This window comes from Anneissia japonica, unplaced genomic scaffold, assembly GCF_011630105.1.
Source record: "Anneissia japonica isolate Jap-2015-1 unplaced genomic scaffold, ASM1163010v1 scaffold7731_len1735946_cov199, whole genome shotgun sequence".
Taxonomy (NCBI): domain Eukaryota; kingdom Metazoa; phylum Echinodermata; class Crinoidea; order Comatulida; family Comatulidae; genus Anneissia; species Anneissia japonica.
This window is the reverse complement of record NW_022758997.1, coordinates 190948-214660: the sequence shown is the minus strand read 5'-3', so window position 1 is coordinate 214660 and position 23713 is coordinate 190948. Positions and strand designations below refer to the sequence as shown.

The following is a 23713-nucleotide window of genomic DNA, read 5'->3' as shown; positions in this document are numbered from 1 at the left end:
AAGTCATCAGAGTGGTTTTACAGATCGCCCATCGCATTAACATAAGGGGTTGCCAAAAGACACATCAATCGGACTTATCTTCAGTTTAAAAAGGAAGATCATCACCATGGTGATCAGCATCATCATCAGTAATGATCAAGATCATTATCACCTTTAAATGACAGTTATATGAAAAAAAACCCCTACAAACGAGAATCAATCAGCCTTACAAGGTATGACTGTGACATCACACTTTATGATTTATTACTTCTTACTTCATTTCATATCTACATTAATTCAGAACATCACTATACAACATGTTTTCAAAATTCATCATTTTGGAAACTTATCCCTTAGCTCTCCTACTTCCTGTGGTCCCTTTTTTGTAAATTCTGCATTTTCTCCTGCTCATCCCATATTATTTTTATAGAACTCCACAGTCCATTTTTAATCTCATCCCATTTATTATTTCAACTATATAAATCCTCTATAAACACACACATGTTCTGAATTATTATGTTATTTTCACTGATTATTATGTGGTTTATTTTCTTGTCCCTTGATTGTGTCAATCTATTCCTATAGCTTTGTTTTATTTCACTTTCAAATACTAGTATGACTTGACAAAATTCTCCCCCTTTTATTTTCTGATTGGAAAAATCTGATTGGGGTTATTGCAAATTTTTTGTTGTACCCCATGTGGTTAATGTGAGAGGATGTAGCTGATGTAGTTGACCTGTTGTTCAGTGGGTAACTATAGGCCCTGGTGTATTTTTCTGGCCTGTTCTAGGATATTAATTGTGTCAGGTTTGGTCAATCTTTGCGATATGTTCTTATTAAGTTTCCGATCGATCGTGGTCCGGACAGATCACTGTATGCTCTGCCTTGTCTCACATCCAGAATTTAGAGCCAACAGTTGCTAGTCAATTACCATTGTGGAAGGGTCAAGTCCAATCTTGGCTTAGTCATGTTAAAAGTGCACTTATTTGAACTAAAAGTTTTCATCCGTAATGAGTTATAAATCGTACTAAATATTCTCAGGAAGACTTGCATGTTCATCCTCTTAATTGTTATGTTTGTGGGTGTAAAGAACGTTGTCTTTTTCCTTTTGTGATCACTGATAGTAAAGGCCAACTTTCACTACTCGCTTGAAACTAATTTGAATTGGCAGCGTTACAAGATTTTTGAAAGTGCATAAGGACTATGATTCTCTCGAGGGGTAAAAATCCTACAAAAGCTAATTTTTTTTTCGTCTCCTTTTGAGATAAATGTACAGGTGTGATATAAATAACCTCCAAACACAACTTCAAACAATAAGTTAACAAATTCAGAACATATGCTGCTTCATAGGCAGTGAATATTAATAGTTATATTGAGTCACTTTTTAAAAGTCAAAAAATAACAATGATAAAATAACAGAATTCTGAATCAGCTGTTTTATACTGTAGAAAAAGATCTATGATAATCATAATGCATTGTCAGTCTGTTCCCTCAACAGTTGATACAGAAAAAAAAGAAAGAAAGAAAACAACATTTAAAGCTACCACACTGTTCCTAAACATGAGGTATTGATCAATGAAGATTTTAAAAAAGTAAACAGGTTATCAATAGATGCATTGTATTAATTTTTAGATGACTGTTACAGTCCTGTATACATTGTTGAGGACGTTAATCAATATTAAATAAGAAACACAAAAACCCTGTAACCAAAATTGCCAAAAGGCAGAAATGACTGCATGTTATAATATAAACAAATCAGATTAAAAATATTTTGAAAAATTGGATACTGAACAAAAAAGATAACAATTGCTAATGAAGTATTCAAGATTGCTGTATGTGTATTAATTCATTCTTGTCATATCCAATCAAAAACCTTCGCTTCCTTTCCCTGTTTTTTTACAATGACCTACTGAAAATACACCTTATTCTATGCTTTCTATCACATGATTAAACTCCCATTTTTTATTTTAAAATATATCCACAATGCAATTAACTTTGGTTACCTGCAAGTTTGATCATTTTGAAAAGGATGCATTATCATTTTTTTTTTATTATAATATCCATAGTACCTCCTTGTAATACATGAATGTTTTGTTTGTGTACGTGTGTTCGTAAAAGCATTATATTGTAATGTCGTTGATAGGGAGATGGCGTATTATGTAGGAATTGTATGTGTTATTCCACTATTTAGCCTTGAACTGCTACGTTACCTTGAACTTGGCATAACATGTGACGTTGATGGCTGGGATATGATGCGAGCCACCCCAAGCATACAATTCTACTTTGCATATTATGACAATATTACAACATTAACAACACATTTGAATGCTGGAATAATACTAACAGCTTTTTCTTTCGCCATATTTTTTTTTTCACAATTCTGAATTGTTAAATTCCATCAGAAGATAATAACTTTTGTCAGTTTTTTATTATCACTATTATTATTTTTTCCCCCTTACTCAGTTTTATGATTTAGTGATAAATATTTTTAACCTATGATTATATTTAGTCATTAAGTATTTCTTGTTATTCATATTAAAATTCTGGTTGGTATATAAAATGAAAAAAAGTGAATAATTTTAATACATTTTCTAGACTTAAATTTTTTTTTTATCCTAATATTGCTTGATATAAGGGAGTGATGCACTCATTACAAGTTGGTCTCAGTCTTGTTTAATTTTTACCAAAATGTGTTAAGTACTGTACTTGCTTAAACATTAACAATGTATTGTCCCCTAAAATTAAAAAAAATCATTTAAAAAAATCATTTTGGAATTAACTTTGTAGTAACATACAAATTATTAACTTGAGCATAAAATTTTCCAGTAACTGAAAGGAAGTGTATTTTAAAAAAAAATTATTTTTCACTGTAAGATTATGGGTAAACATTTTTAAATACACTAATTTCTATGTTAAAGCTGAACCGTGGAGATCTCTAAGTCCCCGGTTCAATTCCCATTGCTGCCTCTCCTTGTGTTTCAGCTGGAGGGCTGAAATACAAGTTACAATAGTGCACCATCTTTCAGATAAGACATTTAAGCTGTTGGTCACGTGTGCATTTATGGCCCATGTGCATGTTAAAGAATGCAGTACACTCTTCGGAAAAGAGTAGGGGATTGTCTCCCGGTGTACTGCCTATTCACCACCAGAAGGACCCCGCTGGAAGTAAAGTGTTCTACTAGACTTTCAAGGGCTATCCTTGGTGATTACACCAAATAAATCCAATCCAATTTACTTCAAAATGTGCAAGTTAATTTCAAATATGATTTATTTATATTATTTTTTGGTATTTTCATGGGACAATACATTCCCAGGTAGCTGTGAATATTCCATATGCATCTGTTCTGATGTCCAGGGAAATAATGTGTAGTGCCTGAAGCCCTATCCAGATGGTCAAGTTTTATTTGACAAAACCATGTGACATGCCTAAATATGGTCATGATGACATCACATCATAACCATATATAGGCACATCATGACTATATATGGGCATACAACAGTTTTTTGTCAAAGAAAAATTGATAATCTGGATAGAGTGTTGTAATGATGATGGTAATATGTGCGCCGTTTTCTTGCAAAATTGGAAACGTAAACAGATGATTTTATCATTTAAATTCCAAATTTACTATTGGACGTTCATAGTTCATAATTTATAAACAATTATATGAACAGGGGGTCCAATTTTGCAATAGGGGTCCAAACCTAGGGGTTGGCTACTGTAAAGCCTTTGGTCACTGTCACCAATCAACCTCCAGAATGGAATAGTCTAGATATTAGGCCCTATAAAAAAAATATTATCAGTTTATCACCCTATCTGGGCAGGAAAAGTGATGAGGGAGGGAGGCTTTTTTTAAATTTTTTTATTTTGCTAAAGCCAAATATAACCCTTGGTTTGTTTGCTGGTGTATTGATATTCAAAGTAAAACATGATTTAGATAATGCAAACAATATCTACTAGCTATTTAATAAAATAAATGAAAAAAATAAATAAATTAAGTAAAATATGAAAAAATTTTCAACAATTTTTTTTTTCCAGTACCATAGAAGGCATGCGCGCGAGGGTGATAAACTAATAATTTTTTTTATTGGGCCTTACGGTTTAGGATGGTAACTGTAAACATCAAGCTTTTGAACTACTGACATACAATGTTACGAAGTGCAATCATAATTTAGTCTGAAAACCTAAAGTAGAGTCTTATAATGGGGGTCCATGCTTGTCAAACGGGAGAAATTGTCCCTACTGAGCCTTCTCTAATTCCACCACTGATAGATATAACATGGAGGTGTTATACCTTTGTGATTATACTTTTTGTTAGTGATATTTTGGTGTGAGAATGGTGTATTGTCTAGCAGGTGGTTGGATGCCAAATCAAATTACTAGGTAATTGCAAGGAATTGGTCTATGAATACTAAATAATCTAATGTTATCATATTTGATTTATAATTCTAACACCTTAACTTATATGTGTAATGTATATAAAGGGAGTTGATTATTGAAAGGTGTTAACATTAATACTCTCGCAGTGCCATCTAGATCATGAGTGAAGCTGGTATGAACTATGTTGTATCTTTTGAATACAGTACTTCATAGATATTCATACGCAAACCCTTGCTGAATAGTAAGTGAATTATGAAGCATTTAAAAGATATGAATTGTAATAACTGAATTACTCAGTGGTGATTATATAAGAGAAATTAATTTCATAACCATCTCATAATATGTAAAAATATGACTTGTCTTGATGAATGATAAATGAATTATTGAATGTAGAGATTATCCAAGATGTAAGTCATCTGATGACCTATTAATTATGGAAAATAGTAAGAAAAACCAAATACCGTCTGTACTAAGATCTATAAAACTATAAATTTTAAATTGAAATATTTTTTTTTTCATTAAATGTATGAAATAAGTTCTAAAATGATACATAAGAATAATTTGTTTTGTATTGTGCAAATTTTTGAATTGATTACCAGCAAATTTTAAGCATAGTTGCCAAATTTAAACATTTAATATCTATGACATGGGCCATCTCGCTCATATTGGCTCAGGCCAAGGTCTGTGAGAGCGTGCTGAGGTCCAGAGGGCAAATCCATCTAGAAGAGTGCATTCTGGGATTTTTTAATACTATTTTGATTGATCTTTGACATTGAGAATCTTCCTCGTACCCGCTGAACACTTGTGAGAACGTTGCATCATTAGGAGGACGATGAGAAGGCCCTTCTCAGCAGATTGTTTTTGCCTTTGTTTAATTTTTTTATATTGATTTGTCTGCATTATGATTAGTTAGTGATGCCAAGCATTTCATCATAACACATGAGCTATGAAAAGTCCTCAAAAAGCAACCATAATCAACTTAAAATAATAATTTACAGGTAGCTTATATTTTACAATCTATGTAAAGAAGTCGGTGTTTAAATTTTTAATACATACTCATAACCAGTATACGTAACAGTACTTGTTTCTCTACAAAAGTTTTTTCTTTCATATTTTAATGTAATTTCTATTTTATCTATTATCGTTGTTCTGTATGTTGTGTTATGCTTCAGAATGGAGTGGTTGTTTTTTTAGAGGAGTACATAAATGCATTTACTATTAAGAATTAATTCATAAATACTCAATGATTTTAGTAATAGCCTTGACATTTATAATTGTTCTATTACTATAGCTAGAAAGATTATATGGTAATCATTTATTGATTTTTTCAGCAATTTTAAAGAAAAGGAGAAAAAAAGCATATTACCAAATATTATATAATAAAATATAATTACCAAAATTATTATCATCTTTAGTATTAACAGTTACTTTTAATGTGAGTGTTATGCAGGTATTTTTGTTCTGTGTTAATTCATTATTTCCTTCATTGTTATTAGTATTTTTATTAATAATATTTATATTTGCATTATTAATTTCATTTTTAATCTTTTTCTTAGTAGTATTCATATTTTATAAATTGATTCATAGAATATACTGAAAAATCATGAAAATATTGATCATTTAAAATGTTGTGCTTGTTATTAGAATGTCCAATGTCGTTGCATATTAGTTGATTTTCTCTGCGAATTCCCATTTTTCCAATTGTAATTAATCAAAGAATTTTTCCACTTTGACACTGTCAATTAATCATGAACATGTATGCATGCGATTCTGTGGGGAGATTGTGTACTTTTGCCATTATCCTCAATGCACGGTCTTCTTACCAATGTGAATCCCAGTAAACTATTAATAATAGCCATTTAACCCAAGTATCAGACTCTTTGTTTCATTCTTACTGTACCATCTGGTTATGTTAAAATAGAAAATGTTGGTACTTCAAAAAATAATACCAGTGAAATAGTCAATTTGTATAATCTTATCATTTTTAATTGATAATAATGATAATGATTATTTTAACATGTGACATTGAATTGTAATTCATCCTTTCCAGAACAGAGGCAAATGGAACCAGATCATAGAACACATTATATTTAGTAATATTTATGATGATTCTTCTGTTCGGATTAATTTCATTTCATTTATTTATTTATTCGACCAATGCACATTTACAATAAATGCAGTACCACAAATTTTGTTATCATTTATTGTTATTATTGTTCTTGGATGGCACATGCATCAATTAGCACTTGTACATACATCAATTTTTATCAATTATTTTAAGATTTTAAATTTGTTGTCTCGCAGTATCAGGCATTCTTTCTCATCCGTTTTGTCACACTTGGTAGATTGGTACATACTGTAGACTATAATGTGCTGTACGTTGAAATAGGTATAGTAACTGATTTTTCTAAGCAGTGGTTGGGGGCACACTTCAAGGTTGCATGGTTTAGATTAATCAACATAAAATGTTGGAACTCTTCCTGCAATAAGAAAAAGTAGAGATGAGCTTTTGTCTGGATGAACATTTCTTGTACCATAGGATTTGAACCTAAGATGTGGTAGAACATAGACATCTTGAATGCTGAGCTTTACTACAATTATACTTTATTAATTTGAATATAAATTTAATATTTATCATAAGGTTTAAAAAAAATCCCATAAATTTAATACAATTACAAAACCTCTATTTTAATACTACTGTAGATATTTTTTATACTTTGGTTAAACCATTTGTTTTTTAATACCTTGAACCATTTCCTCAATAAGAAAGTAGAATTTTCTTTTAAATTGTTCAGAGATCTATAAAAATGAAGGTTTGCTGTACAAGGTATTAAACAAAGTCTTGCCATAACTGTAATTATAAGGAAAAAATTACAATTTGGTATAAAGCTCTATCTCCCACTATTAAATTTTCTTTGACAAAAAACTTCTATGCCCATATATAGTCACGATGAGGCTATATAAGGTCATGATGTGATGTCATCTTGACCATATAGCCAACACTGCCTCCATACATCTTATCCCTCACTTGACAGTTCACCATCATGTTCAGTTATGCCTCGTATTATGGCATACGGCTTAATATGAATTAAATGAAGAACTTTGTATGAAACTGTTGATCCTTTCAACTCCCATGTCAATCAGTGCTTGAGAATCTTTCCCTCCTTATTTTCCAATTCAATTATGCTGTTGAAGGAATTCTCTTTCCCTCCCTCCTAATTATTTGCTCTACTGAACAATGCATGTCTACTTATGTAGATATCGATTCAGGAATGACTTTTATAATGCTTTTCAAATCCTGCCCAGTCTAAAAAGCCATCTTGTCACTAGGGAGCAAACAGTGCGTTGCAAGATTGCTACTAATCTTACTATTTTTATTTTTTTTCAGAATTTTCTTTGTGAAGTCAGAAGCATTATAAAAAAAACTGGTTAAAAAAAGCAATATAAAAATAATGTATTTAGTTCTATAATAATAAAATGTAATCTCTGAACCCAGTATCAATTACATATCACTATGCTTTTAGGGTTTTATAGTCAAATGAGAAAATATAGAGGTTTGTATTAAATTAAAATTGAAAATTTGAAGAATATATTTTCCATGCCAAATAACTATAAATAAGTAAGGCCATTCATAATTTTTGGCCTAGACCCATAACTGAAGGACTTTTGTAGTATAAAAAAATATTGTCATTGAGAGAAAAAAATTAATAAATTTTGATCAGGGCCGCATTAGAAGCTGACAAGTATTTTATTTTAATTATTTTTGATATACAGAACATTCTTTCAGTTGAGTATATAGGGATTTTTTTTTCCCCAGATTTTTATGTAGACAATAGGCCTACACATTGTTTACAAAATATTTAATGCATACACAGTGATATGTACGAACTTTCTTAGGACATACAACTTTTCTTTTGTGACATTCATTCTTTGTACGCGCATCGTTTAAAATGGTAGACTGTAAAAACCTTTTGAAGAAATAATATTTATTCAGCCTCATTGAAAATGACGGGGAGAGCTGTGTACATAGTATTAAGGCTTTTGTCCGGCATGTGGTATCAATCAGAATTGTAGGTAATATTTGCTTTAATTAAACTATATTTCTAGATAGACAGTACATTTTTCATCCAGAAGCTGTGAAATTTACCAAAGCGGCGTTATCCTAGATTTTGTATTCAAGAATTCATTCCTGCTCCCACTGTGATATGTTTTTCAATTCAATGCAAACTTTCTCCCAGAATCTACAGTAACCATATCAATTTGTTCCATTATGATAATTTTATTTCTTCTTCTCCTCCCCATGTCTACTTAAATCTAATGGTTGGGGACTAAGGGTAGTTCTTGCACCGTTTGGAAGGTTAATAATAATATTGTGTGAAAATCTACTGCTTAATAAGAACCACAATACTATATATACCCTTACCCTTCAAAATTTAATCAATTTAAAAATTAATCCAGTTCCTTTGTGAAGAGAGGGATAGTATGCTGAGTGCCAAGAATACAAGATTACTGTACGCTTTCGTAGTCTTGTCTTCTTGTCATGTAGCGTACAATCCAGTTCTTTTGTAAAGAGGAGATAGTACGCTATGTTAAGAAGACAAGGCGACAAGAGCATGCAGTAGGCCAACATTAAATTGTCTTTGATGAGTCATGTAAAAAGTATTACACATCAAATTGAAACCCATTGTAAAATTACAAGAGAAAAAATATAGCATTATCACTTTGATCTAATATTTATGAAATCAAAATATTACTTTCGCCACCTAATTAGTGCTTGTTGACACAAGGCCAACAATAGTACAATAGAAATTTTTGCAGAATATTGCATAGTAATATTGGCTAGGAAACCAACTAATAAATTGAATGATAATTTTTGGCATGGGGTTTTGAGAAACCCAAACAAAATTTAGGGGGCTTTTTTTCTGGATTTTAAACTTGGTAGGTTTGAGGAATGATAAAAAATGAAATACAGGGCTTGCAATATAAATATGATATTAATAATAAGTCTTTGTACTTTTAACAATAAATTATGATAAATAAAAAGTATTGAGCAAGGAAAAAAGGCAGATCCATGAGTTTTATGGATGCCAGTAACTTTCACATTTACTGATATTTAAATTTTGTGTAATGGCATACTGTATATGTGTATAGAGGACTTAAACTGTCAACATCTACAAGATCTTGTTAAAGTGTTATCCATTGAGAAAGCTATACTCCAGCAAAATGCACCATCTCATATAGCTCCAAGATCTTAAAATACTTCAATGAAAGTTTTAACAAAATAACATGGACAGCAGGCATTTCAACAAGCCCTGGAATCAGCTACCAAGAGATTATACGTCAGTTGAACTTCTAAAAATCATACCTAAAAAGTCACAAGAGATAAAGAGCTTAGGTAAGGCCAAAAAAAAATTATGTTGGGCAAACATTTTTTCTCACGACTAAAAAACAGCTCTACTTCCTAAGCCTTGAAATTGAGACTTAATTTATTATAAAGCCTTACTTTTTGAAAAGGCCCTTGAACATGAAATGCCATTTATGGGTTAGCTTAAAATGTGGTTAAAAGCAGGAAAAATTATTATATAATGTACATTTTTTTGAGTAGTAGTGAATCATTGATTCATTGTTGGAAACATCCAGCCTAACTTACAGGCCATTGTTTATCACTAAATAAAAAAAAAATTGAATGTTGTTTGCTCTGAGTTATTAACTGACAAAGACACATTCATACAGACGTTTCCCAAAGAACTATATGATTATCTGAATAGGATATGGTGTGTGGTTATGTTGCTAATGCTATACATTTCTTTCAGGATGTAAACAACCAGAAGGATTCTCAACAATACAACAACCTTGAACGTAATAAAGTCTTAGTTTTATTTTGTTACACAAGATCAAATATTGCTATTTCTCTGTCAGATATATTGGTATGAATATTTATTTTAAATTTGTATTTAAAGGCTAAAATTTTCATCTGTGTTTTATTTAGGTTACATGATTTTACATGGAAGATTTCTGGTTTTTTTTCTTATGAAACAGTGTTCTGGTGTTTATCGTACTGTTGCACTTGTGTGGGAATCAAATTCAAAAGGTGTAAATACATTAACGTTGATTATGAGCAATTTTTAACTGGTTTTTCATGAAAAATAACACTTCTTCGTGACATTACATTTTAGAGAAGCACATTCAAATGCCATTTCCCTCTTGATATGCGTGGTATCTGTACTAGGTATTATCATCAACTGCATTTTCCTTCTAATGTACGGCACATCTGACACTGCGAGGTTTGTTCTTTCCTTGTTTACATACAAGGTTCTATTCAGCAATATAAAGCGTCTTTTTACTCTGGGTTTACTGGGATTTTCCCGGGAAATCCAAGATTAAGTGTTTGTGTGGATAGTTTATCCTGTGTTTTTACGAAACATCCTCGGATGTTCAAACTCCGGTTCACACTTCGGTTGGCATTGGATAACTGATCTCCGAGGAAAACACTGATCAGGGTCATATCAAAATATTAGTGTTTGGTATCCATATATTTTTTTTGTTTATTAATTAAAATAGTATTAGCGAATTGGGAACAATTAATTAATCACTTATCACTTTTGAGTATTTCTACCACCAAAAACACTGCAGGTTTTATACGCCCCTATTTTATTTTTTTTGTTTCGCCGTTTTCTTTTCAAAGGTTAGCCTAGGCCTCTACAACAACAAGGTTGTGCACCAGTCACAGAGCACAGATAAATACCGGTAAACTACGTAGAGCGAAATGTCTTGGCCTCTGGATTTTCGCCAGAGTTTTCTTCACTATCATTCAAGTGGCCACAGTACCAAACATATAGCATATTGGTTGTAGTATTCTTAAAAGGGAACTCCAGGTTTGAAATTTCTCCCCATATATCGTTTATTATATTATAATTAGTTATGAAATAAATTGGGATAAGATAGTTGAAAATTTTAGGAAGAAAACAAGGAATGAAATTTAATATTTTTGTTGTGTCGAAAATGAGGAAAACATGTTTTTCAGTGGCTTGGTAATTTGATAAGAGAACTCATTAATATTCATGATTCCATCCTGCCTGTCCTGGCTTCGCAATATTATTGAATGTGTGCTGAGTGAGCGAGTAAGCAGCAACAGTCAAATTCTTATGTTAAAGTCAGTGGCGGACTCAGGGTGGGATGGGGGTGCGAGCCAGCCTGTTCCTCCTCCCCCCCCCCCAAATTTTTTTTTTTTAATTATAAAAAAGAATAACTAACACTAACATCTCAGTAGGTTATTAGTCCCTCAGTAATTTAGTACTAGGATATGTGTTGCATGTGGCTTATGCTACAAATCTCAATTGATGGTGTATTTTGGTTCTGAAAAGAATAATAATAATGTCCCAACGGTTCAGTTAGTAGTATACATGTAAGCAGGCCATAGGGCCTATTCTAAGGCACAGTTACCATCACAACTGCTACAGATTCTGTCCTCTCGCTAGACCAAATACCCAGCTAGGCCCTTTGTGTGTGTTGGTGTTGCTGATAAATCCCAGCCGCCATCTTAATTTGTAAGCTGGAATTGCTCAAACATATATACTGCAGCCTTTCTCTCTTGCCTTTGTAACATTTACGTGCCATATTCATTCAGAAACAATGTCCTATGGTCCTATTTAGAAATGACGACGGCAAAGTTATTTCCCTCGCGTTGTATTTTGCGTTGTATTTTCCCTGTTGGCTGTTGAGAATTACCTAGAACAATTGAACTACGTGACTGACTCCCCAGATTGCTGCATAGTTATTAGAACAAAAAGTGGGTTCTACTCTAAGTTGGTATATAAATGAGGCATTTTCGTAAAATAAAGCCCTTATAAAAGAAAAGATCAGATAAATGTATGTAAGAATTGATAAAATGAATGTGTTTTGAATGTAAGCTTATAGTCCATTTTAGGAATTTTCTTATGTTAATACACTGTAATTTGAGTAATGCCACCTTGTATTTAAGGACCCAGTTTACAGCGCTCGTTCTGCACTACCGCGCTCCAAACACCTGTGAAAATCTTATCAGCAAGGTGCAAGCTGACTGTTCTATATATATTTTAATAGAAATTTTAAATCCGGAGTCTTCCTTTATATTAAAACCAAGTAAAAGTATACATATTGCTATTCCACTATCAGTATCAGTGGATGTATGATGAAGATCCACTGATAGTGGAACAAAATATAGCAGTACAAATACTTTTACTTGGTTTTAATATAAAGAATACTACAACCAATACCTGCATAAAAAAACATAATAAAATATTTATATAAAGGTGTCATTTATATGTTTTTTATACTCCAATTAGTTTTTTTTTAAAATTATTACTGCATAGAAAAATGTACTTTACAGAATAATATAAATATGATAATCACAATAAAAATTATAAAGTATGTTCCATGAAATAACTAAAGCCACAATCGCACTGGACTTTTTTTGGTAAAACTAACCAACACGTTGGCTAGTTTTACCATAATTAGTCCAGTGCGAACAGCACAGGAAGTTTACCTGACAGGAAACTTACCCAAGCCGCGCGGTTAATTTAACCGAGTCCCGCTTGCCCAGGAAAACTGACCAGGTTAGTTTTACCTAGCAGGAAAGTCCAATGCGAACAGCACGAGTCGGGTAAACTTCCCAAGTCATCACAGTGAATGACCTTTCTCAGGCTGTCAGGCAATTACGCATGAGCTGTGACCTGGAATAAAATGTCACACACAAACATCTTGATTAATTTCGCGCGTGTTTGCTAGTGTCTTGATTTTGAGTAATTTTGTCATTTTTTTCACTTGTTTACTCGGTTTGTTTCAATGGCCGATTTATATGGAACGTCACGATTTAGCGCCCCCAATAGTTGAATCTGTACGAATGGTTAGTTTCACCATGGCCTGTGGTAAAACTAACCACGTCGATAAATCCCAGTGCGAACGACAGGAAGTTTACCCATTGGAATGTTACCCACAGTCTCGGTAAAAATTTCCCTATTTTAAATCCAGTGCGATTGCGGCTTAAGAAATAAAGTACATAATAACACAGAATATTAAATTACATGATATATTTTCAAATATTAATGTTAACAAAAGTATTCCACTGCATACCAGTAAATTTTATTTTATTTGATTGTAGATATGCTAACTGTGTAATATTTTAGGAATTCAATTCTGTGCCCAATGTCACATAGGTGTGGAGGTAGGCTTGGTTTTTCTCACCTTATATTACTAGTACTGGTTCAATAGTCCCTGATCTTCCACTGTAATCAGTACCGTATTACCTTTGTTGCTTAAAAGTGTCATTGCTACCTAGACTATAGAATTCATATGCCAACAATTTTGTGATGCTTTTGATGGCATTGTCATTAAAATCTTCGACATATGTCATGTTTATGATTGATAAGAGTTTTTGTTTTAATTGTCAGATCACTCATCCATCAGAATCAACTAAAATTGAATTGATATCCATTATCGAAAGAACGACTGTCTCTTTTTTCTCTGAATCTTTGAGGGTTTTAATTTTATCTTTTTTATTGTCATAAACAGTTGTTTTTTGGTGTAATGCATATAAGAATACAGGGATTCTTCATGATTTCAGACACACAGTTTGCAGTCATTAAATTCATGGCCTTTTAAACACTTAAACGAGTTTTATAAAAGTATAACAAATACAAATGGTTCGTAAGTGAAAAGTCATTTTAAAATTTAAAAAAAAATCTTTTTAGATCCTAATTTGATTTTTTTCACATTAAGAAGCAAAAGGAGGGTTTTTTTAAAGTAAACATGATATCACCAATGAAAATAAACCATAGTTCAATACAAAACAATATAGAAATATATAGTTCAACAAAAATATATGAAGATTAATACTTTAAAAATATTTTTTTAATTTTGAGAAAAAAAGAACCATACATAAATACAAATGAATGTTTAAACATGAGCAGAGTCTGTTTATTTTGAAATCATAATCATAATCCTTTTCTATAAATCTCACCATATTTCTTATTCCAAGAAAATTAAATTGTTGTTTCATTTTATACCAGTAATTGATATCACGAAATGGATTGAGCAGATAGTCCCATATCTCATTGTAAGTGAGGTATCTATGTTGTTAAATCCCTATACATCAATCTTGTACGTTAATATCCGCTGCGTAATAAGTCTCGCATCTCGGAAAGTGAATGTCCTGCATGACAATCCTGGAATTCTTCTTTGGAAACCGTAATAGATTTAGATTTATCCCAAAACTTACTTTATTACTGGCTAGATTGCATTATTCTAAACTTAGATGTCTTTAATCCGACTGCACGATTTCTGGTTAAGATGCCTGCATCTGACGGCATGTGTTGCAGGAACGTGTGCAATGGGTCATCCGTAGGCCAGACCAGGTGGTGCATTTGCGCCGGGATTGGCGATTACTTTGGGTCATTAAGTTGCAATGTATATGCGCTTAATGAAAAAACTCATCAGGCTGGCACGGTCATCATCATGTCGTTGACCCTTCAAGTTTTGTTGGCTGTGCACATGATGTTTTTCGAGGTCAGAAAAGCAAAGGCTGATCAGGCAGTATTGCTGCATCTACTGTTGTAGATTGCTTGCAGTTAAACTCTAATCTAGTGGAGTTTTACTTTGACGTGTCCTATATCTTCGTCCTTGTTTACTGGTTGGTCTGGGAGTTGGTATTTGCTTGTATTATTGCCAGATAGATTATTATGGATGACAACTATTACCAGGTCAAAATTAAAGGGAAAGAAGTAAGTGGAGAAACAAGTGCATACTGTTTATGTACACTTGATCTGCATTCCTGCCTCTCATTCACAAATAAATTTCCAAAAACTGATAGTTTTATCCCTTATCACAACAGTACTGCAATTTTTTATGTATTACCTTTTTTCAATATAATTTTTACAGGACAAAGAAACAAAATTTCCAGTAAAAAATATTTTAAAATTAATTTGTTGAGAATACTTTCAAATTAAGCAGTACTAGGTGATTGTTGCTATTCATTTAAATATTTATTTAATTAAAAAAAAATATGTGAAACATTTTTTTTCTTTGGAAATATCACTGTACTGTAAATTTTAAGTTTACCTTGTCTCGGAAATGACTTGCCATACAAAGTAGTTTTTTGCTGCTGTGTTAGTTTTGACTAAAATAGATATTCTGAGAAAATATTAGCCTGGGGGACGACTGCTTCATTTGACCCCCAGTTATTTTGATTAATTATTATACTGTAGTGTATAGGCTTATGTTTTTGGGGTTTTTTGTAGTTCATTCAAAGAAAGGTTAGACTATGAAGGAATGATGATAAAAAAAATTCTCATACTGTAGATGCAGATTTAATTAATAATTATACTTCATTAATCAGTAATAAATTTCTTTGTTGATTGATATAGAATGTAGAGAGTAATAAAATCAAATAATCATAGAAAGGTGTTCCAATAATCATTAAGTGGATTAACGATATTGCCACCGCGTAATGACATATTATAATTATAATGTGTTATTCTGTAAACATCAAACTTGCTCATAAATGTTGCAATGAAATACTGGTTCTGCATTCAATTTCACTTCAGTGTATCTGAATACGATATTTGCAAGTGTCTGTTCCTAACAAAAATTATTAAATAACAGAATCTTTTGGCTGTGCTCATAACTTTTTTGATTGCAATGCTTGTCTCATCAGCCCTCTCTCTTAGCGCTCTACATTTTTTTTTGTGTATCAGAATGGCTGGCATCAATTTTATCATATACTTTAAATTTTATTGTAAATTTATTATTTTTAAGAAAACAATGATTCTGCTAAACAAGTTCATTAACATTATTTACAAGTGGTCTATTTAAATACCTTGCCCTACTATACTTTATCTACTAAACTTTGCTTTAAGACTTGTTTACACAAAGTAAACAATGTCTGTAAATTAGAAAATTAATAAACACAATTTTTTACTTAATGTCACACTGTTACATTTGAAATGTAAGTGAAAAATAAAAGCTCTAAATAATTTTTGAATTACTTACTTTGTGTAGTTTTTCTTTGCAATTAGCAAACATAAAAAAATTACCAATCCTAGTTCTTTGTGTATACCCTTAGATTTAACAGATGACAGGCATTTTCAAGATTTTTTGTAGTAAAATGTCAGTAAATCAGTGAAAAATGAATTGTTTTGATTCCTCTCATTCAAAGTTGATTAACTTATTTGATTTAATTTAAATTTGCTACTTGTATTTGAATGTTAATGAGTTTTTCAGGTTTTAACATAGGCCTACAGTGTTATCTCTAAAAGCTATGCATATGTGGTTGATTGTAAAATGTGTCTGCATGTAGCAGGTGCAAGATATTGCGGGTTTATATGCATGTCTTACTTTTCTGCTATAACATTTCATAGGATGTCAATCATCCTACATTATTATTTTCCAAATCATTTTTTTGGGTGGGTTTTTTTCTCTCTTTTTTAACATGTGACAATGTTTATGGTGACAAATCCCGCTAGCCAATAGCAATCGTGTGTGACATTACCTACCTCTGCAGTGACCTCAGTTTATGTAACCTAATTCTGATTTTTTTGGTGAAGCTAACAGTAGGCCTAGCCCTTCAAAAAAATGTTGGATAATGCCTGATGTTAGCATAAATAAATGAAAAATAGCCTTGGTTGTCACATATGACAACTGTATTAGAATTGCCTGGGCTGTCAAACCTATACCATGTCAAAGCCAGGGGCTGTAGCCTACTTTGTATAAGGCTGAAATATAACTTGAACCACATATCAACACAGCAAACTAGGGTATGTGAGCCTGGCCGGGTTCCCAAAGAAGCTAACCATACCCGTCTCATAAATTTAGAATGATAACTTTTTATTCAAGAGACCATTGCTCTTTTATTTAAAGAATAACATTAGCAAAATTTGTTACTGTACTAGTGTTGAAAAAGCAATTCTTTCTTTCATTGCAAATAATTATATTTACAGTAAATATTGTTTTAATGAATATTGACAATTATGAAATCAATCTTTTAATTTCCATCATATGCATTTTGCTTTATATTATGATTGGATTTTATTCTGGGAGAAAATTTCTTTTGATAGAGCAACTACTGTATTTTTAGCAATAGAAAATATCTTTACATTTAGGAAAAAAATTACTTGCTTTGTTGATAAATAGAAAGAATATATTACCGTATTTAAAAAATTTTTCATTTGAACATATTTTCCCATTTCATTGGTAGCACTAGCTACATCATGCAATATGTATTAGCCCTACAGTACATAAGGTTTTGTAAAACTAATGGTTATTGCATGAAGTTTGTGAATGCATTTGGACTCCACATTCAACCAATCAGGTACTTTGAAATTTACAGATGCTATTCTGTGGATGGGTGTGGTCAAACTAGCTGTTAAATAAGCACTGTTTAGCTAGGAAAGGTGTGATGGCTTTAATCTTAGTCCAAATTTGACTAAAATACTTACTTTTATTTCCCAATTTTTCTTTAAAATATTTGTTAATATGTGATAAGTAGATAGGATGTTTTTTTAATTGGCACAGTATATTATTAGTTTACTAACTTAAGTAGCTCTCATTACAAAATTCATTGCTTGTTTTTTAAAAAAAGAAGTACATATGGAATAATAAATTTTATTAATAATAAGTAAAACGTTTTGATCTAAAAATTAATATAAAGCGATTTTTATTAGTTGGTTATTTCAAACCATATCTTTCTTTTTCTGTACAACTTATTTAATACATATTTTCTGGTCTCCTGTGAGATAAATATTTTAAACTTAAATACAGAATAGAAATAGAAAAACAAAACAAAACGAACCAATTACCAAATTTAAGTTATAACAATGTTATTCTTAAATGGATTTACATTCATCACTTTATAATTCTAATGTAGACATATATTTGAACTGGAAAGTTGTACCTTTGAGAACTGGAGTTGTTGAATATTACTGTGATTAATTTTGTGTAATTTGTATAATGTATGTTTATTTTTTTAATTTCATAATTTTAAATATATATATATAGTTATAATTTAATTAAATTGAAAAATAAATATGTTTACAAGTGAGAGAATCAAAAAAGGGAGAAAAACCTGACATAGAAACTAGAATAGAAAAACAAATTTTTAAATAACCCATCATTTATATCAAAGAGTAAAATGTGCTACTTCTTAAAGAATGAAATAAAAATTATTATTTTCTAATGCAATGCATGTTTTAATTATGTTGGCTTATTTTATGTATATTTGGTTGTTTTCTTAAGTATTAATTGTATATTTTTTATTGTGAGGCTTAGTGTGATTGAAACACCTGGAATATAATTAAAAGTTTTTTCTCCTAATAATGGTACTTGAATATCAATATCAATTAATCATACATTGATGCCTCAATTATGAATACTTTTGATTTTATTGAATGTTAAAGTCTGGTTATTAAAAAGAGTATGGATAAGGCAACTGGAAGGTTTAAGGTTTTCTCCTGTCAATTCAAAAAATAGATGGCAAATATCAATCAGTCCCCTACCATAGGAAGTATTAAAGCAACAAGCAGATGGTGATGTTAATGATCTTGAATTATGCTAAAAACCAAATATCCATGCAGCCAGTTAGAATCTCTAGAAAGCAGTTCACTAGCTGCATGTCCGCAATTGTTGTGGAGGTTTTATTGACCAGGCAAGCTGAAGAACAACACGGAATGGCATGTGTTTTCCCTTAAGAACGTAATCGGAGAATACTGCTTGCTGTAAGAAGACATGCAATTAGGTCAGTTTTCTAGGTTAATGTATGCATTTGGGCTAATATGATAAGAGGAGCCTTTTGCGAGTGCGTAGAAGTCTAGACTCTTGTGGACTGTTGGATGAGTTCAGAAAAGAATGATGGCGGCTTCTGTAGTGTAGACTTTGTTGAATTCTGCTGCTGGTTCTGGTGCTGTTGCCACGGCAGTCAATCGAACGGATAAATGAGTGGTCATCATATGCATAAGCTGTGATACGCTTCGTCATCGGACTCCAATGTTTGTGGATTCTTTATGCGATTTTGGATGTTTGGGAAGGCCAGGTCGGTGAACTTAAATCATTTGTAAAAGATTTCACTCTCAGTTGAACATTCTTTATAGGGTCAAAACTTATGTATGTATGCGTATGTTTGTACATGTTTTTGTGTGAAGTGAAGTGTGTTTTCTTTAATTAATTATGTAGTGAAGTGCATTTCTAGTGCAATGTTTTAATTTGACTTGTATTCAGAATGATTTAAATTATGTTTAATGTATTTTATGGAATAGTCAATGATTTTAAATATATTTTATTTAAATTTGCTGCAGTTTATGTATATTAAGTAAAAGCTTCTAGAGTTGATATAATATATATAGTTTTCAACAGAAGTATGTTTGATAATTATTTGAGGTACTATATAATTTGAAAGTAATTAAGTATATTTTATTTTATCCTCATTTTAAAGAGAATAATTCTAATAGTAGTATAAATTTTTTTATAGTTCCCTCAAGCTAAAATATCATATATTTCCAATGTAATAATAAAGCCTATATTTTTATGATCTATAAAAATGTACTCTTAACAATTTTTTTTACCCGAAGTAAATTTTGTTGCATGATAATTTTTTAGTATAGTATAGGAGTATTTTCATGAAAAAGTTTTTAGTTAAATAAAAATGAGTATTTAAGTGAGCTTAACTAATAATAGTGAAGCTCAGAAAATTATAATGATGAGAATGATCAAAGAGATAACATACCACTTGCATTAGTTCAGATTTAGGGACAATTTTAAGAATACTTTTTCTTTTCTTTTCTTTTTTTTTTTGGTTTCCTGAATAAGATTTATGGTTAAGTAACTTTTCTTTTCGTGGCTCTGTAGTCAATGTCACACATTTTCTATCTTTAATAAGATAAGAACAGGAATCTAAAACCTTTAAAATTGATCTATGCTTTCCTAAATTGTGTCTTGCAAGGATAAACTGTTACGTGTTTATGCTGAACACAAAAGCTAGATCTATCTCAGTCTGTGAAAGCACCAAACAATTTAAAAACAAGGACATTTTAACAATTTAATGGCTGTCTATAAAAAAAATATTTCTTAATAATCACAGCGTTCCAAGAAAATACATAGTGTACAGGTACATGTAGGTTAATAATGCTTCCATGGCAACCGATTATATGTCAAAATTGACTATAATATAGTTATTATAACCTGTATTGATAATTTTTTCCCATACGTAATTTCTAATAATAATCTGATTTTACTCACAAAGTAGACAGGATAACGATTGCTCTATTTTTGTTGTATCCAAAATTGTTGTGGCCTTACAAAAGTATCAGATTTATATTCTATTTTGATTATAATTTTGTATGTACCTAAAATAAAGTGCAAATAAATACAATTATAATCAATGTATATTAATACTTGTAGTAAACCACTTAGATAGTTCTGAAAAGAACTGTTGCTGGTAGAAAAGTTTTGAAAAGAACTGTTGTTTTCAGAACTATCCACATGGTGTACCACAGGCATTACTATATATTATATTTGCATGCAAACCTTCAAACAATATTAAGTATAATCAAGTTGTATTTATATCAAGCCGAAGCGTATAGGGCTGAAAGAAGGCCGAGCCACTCATTTTGTACGTAAAGAAACGTATAGTGCTATTACATGTGAGGGGACATGACGGCATCTTGCACAGTTTATGTTCCAGGATGTACCTAGCAACCATACTATTGATAATGCAAAAGCTTCAACACAAAGTTGTAATGTGCATATTTCTGTTTTTGTACGAGGTTCACTTCTATATTCACGTCAGTCATGTTGCAGTATGTGTACTTCAATGCTGTAAGTGCATGTATTTTCAAGCAGATTTGGTCGCTTCTCTTTCTATACCTTTTGATATGGCTGTTCTTGCTATATATGTGCTTTACATTAACAAAAAATTGTATATGCTAAAAAAAATGGCATGTCTGAAATTTTAAATTATCTAAGATCACAAAATAGCCTAAATTAACTAGTGTTTTAAAGAACACAGAATAAATACGATTGTGGCTGTTTGGGAGCATATTAAATGTGTAAGGCAATACTAAACAGTGGCGTATCTACAGGAATGCGTGGGGGTACACATCGCTTCACAAAATGATTGAGCTTCTGGTGCTCCCGCCCCCAACTCTAGGTTTGCAAAGAATTATGCTCAGGTACAGTAGTTAAAAGTTACCTCATATCATCTTTTGCCAACTAATGCCCCTTATGTAATTATTAAGATTTTCCCCCTTATCGTTGTATTTTCCTCCCATTATCCCCTCCCCTATGTCAATATTCTTAGTTACACCACAGATACTAGAGCTTATGATCCTACAACTAAGTGTGTTAAATAACTATGCATAAAATTATATGTATATTATTATATATTTGTTTTCACATAATTTTATGTACAACAATATAAAATATATGCTATTAAATAACATCAGAATATATCATAATATGTTTGATGGATATGGTTAGGGCTGCTCTTAATGCCACTTAAAAACAAGGAATGGTATGCAATATCCTGCTATATATTAGCCTCGTCATTATTCATAAAAGTTTATTACTCAATATTTCTCAGCTGGAATTTGGCTCTTATTATTCACAAATTTTTATTGCCCACCATACTCCATGGTGCACAAATTAGATGACGCGACCTTGGATAAAGTTGTAGCATAGTAGTTGTAGCCAAGGAGGTCTAACTTCAGTTGTGTTGGACTTTAAGCCCAATTTCCTGTCTTTCTAGGCTACTCTATTTTTATGTTTTTTAGATTCCCAGGGAGACTAGAGATGACTTTAATATATTAAGGGTTTTTTGTTTGTTCTTGGTAGATGACAACAAAATCAGGTTTTTCTTTTTTAAACTGTCATTAAGTAAATTTTATGTTGGCCTATTACCAAATTTTTTTCTCATCAAATTTAGGAAAGAAAAATTATCGAAAATTTCTTTAAAAGGTAATTTAGCTCAAGGCTATATACAACTTATCTTGATAATTAATCCTTTACATTTCTGCAAAGAAACTAAATGCATTGTTTAATTTTGGAAAGTCTTTGATTTTTAAAAAGCACATTAACATGTTCAAATTTACTATCGATACTTAATATTATCAAAAGTAATCAGTTTTACTTAAAACGGTTCTCATTTTTCCAGGTCATCGTCATAAATTCTTTCATGTCAAACTCAGATTTCAAGATGATGTATAGGATAATATTGAATGCTTTAGCTTTGCCAGCAAAATAACGATTGAATTGAATTGGAACGACAGATTCTTTGCGCTAATTAGCCTAAAGGTATCATCTCTACAACATCATATTTTCCTGTTCAATTCACAGCTTTAAATATCCATATCTCGCACTTTTTTAGTTGCGCTTGTTTTTGTCCAAACGCCTTAGTAGTAGAACATTATATCCATTTCTTCCTTTCCATATACAGTCATTTCTAGCCAATATTCTTCTCTATTAGTATTTATTAAGTGCGTTATTAAGTATCTCAATCCAATAGATAGGTCGATGTAGAAACCATTATTGTAGATACTGAATCAAAGCTCTGCATAACAAATTAAAGGGAAAATTTCCTTAAAATCATTGAAATATATAGATTCATCTGTAAAAAAAATTTAGAAAGCATTTTTTAAAAAATATTTCTGACAAAAGGTCTTTTTAAAATTTAATATCATTATTAAGACTCCTGGATCTTGAACAAATTTTTTATCATTGTTCAAATACTTATTTTTTACTTAAGCTCTAGGCACACTATTAAATTTTCTTGGGCAAAAAAATGTTGTATGCTGATATATAGTCATGATGTGCCTATATATGGTCATGATATGATGTCATCATGACCTTATTTATTCATGATCATTTTTTTGTCAAATAAGCCTTGAGAGTCTGGGCAGAGCTTTAGTTTGAGTTACCACAAATTTTGACAGATTGGTATTTAGAATTTGCTATTTTCTCGTCTTTAATTTGTTTGCATGTTTATTTCATTTGTTTATAAAAAAAAAAATAGATCACATTGTTTTCCAGTGTTGTTTAATACCCGAGATTCATGCCCTAGGCTAGTATTATTAACATTTTTTTTAGAACATTATGCTGAGTTATGGTGTTATTACTGTTCTTTAGTTATTAGTTACCCATTTCCCATTTCCTCACATAAGTATGTAATATAATTGCTTCTATTTATATATATATAGAATTAATTCAATTTAAATTTGGAACATATATTATGATACATTTGTTGACTAGTAGTCTGTTTTCTTTAGTTATTAGTTACACATGGCCCATTTTATCTCATAAATAAGTATATAATTTCTTCTATTTATATTAGAGTACCAC

At 31.1% G+C, this 23713-nt stretch overlaps 1 protein-coding gene across 1 annotated transcript in view; it reads left to right on the top strand.

The window, feature by feature from the left end:
• Positions 1–19114: 19114 nt before the first annotated feature.
• The window catches only part of LOC117125490 (nuclear receptor subfamily 1 group D member 1-like), an 86962-nt gene continuing 82363 nt past the window's right edge, over positions 19115–23713 (top strand). The window contains exon 1 of the mRNA XM_033271987.1: positions 19115–19415. Coding sequence (XP_033127878.1) covers positions 19370–19415 — 46 coding nt within the window. The 5' untranslated portion in view covers positions 19115–19369. The remainder of the gene's footprint in view (positions 19416–23713) is intronic.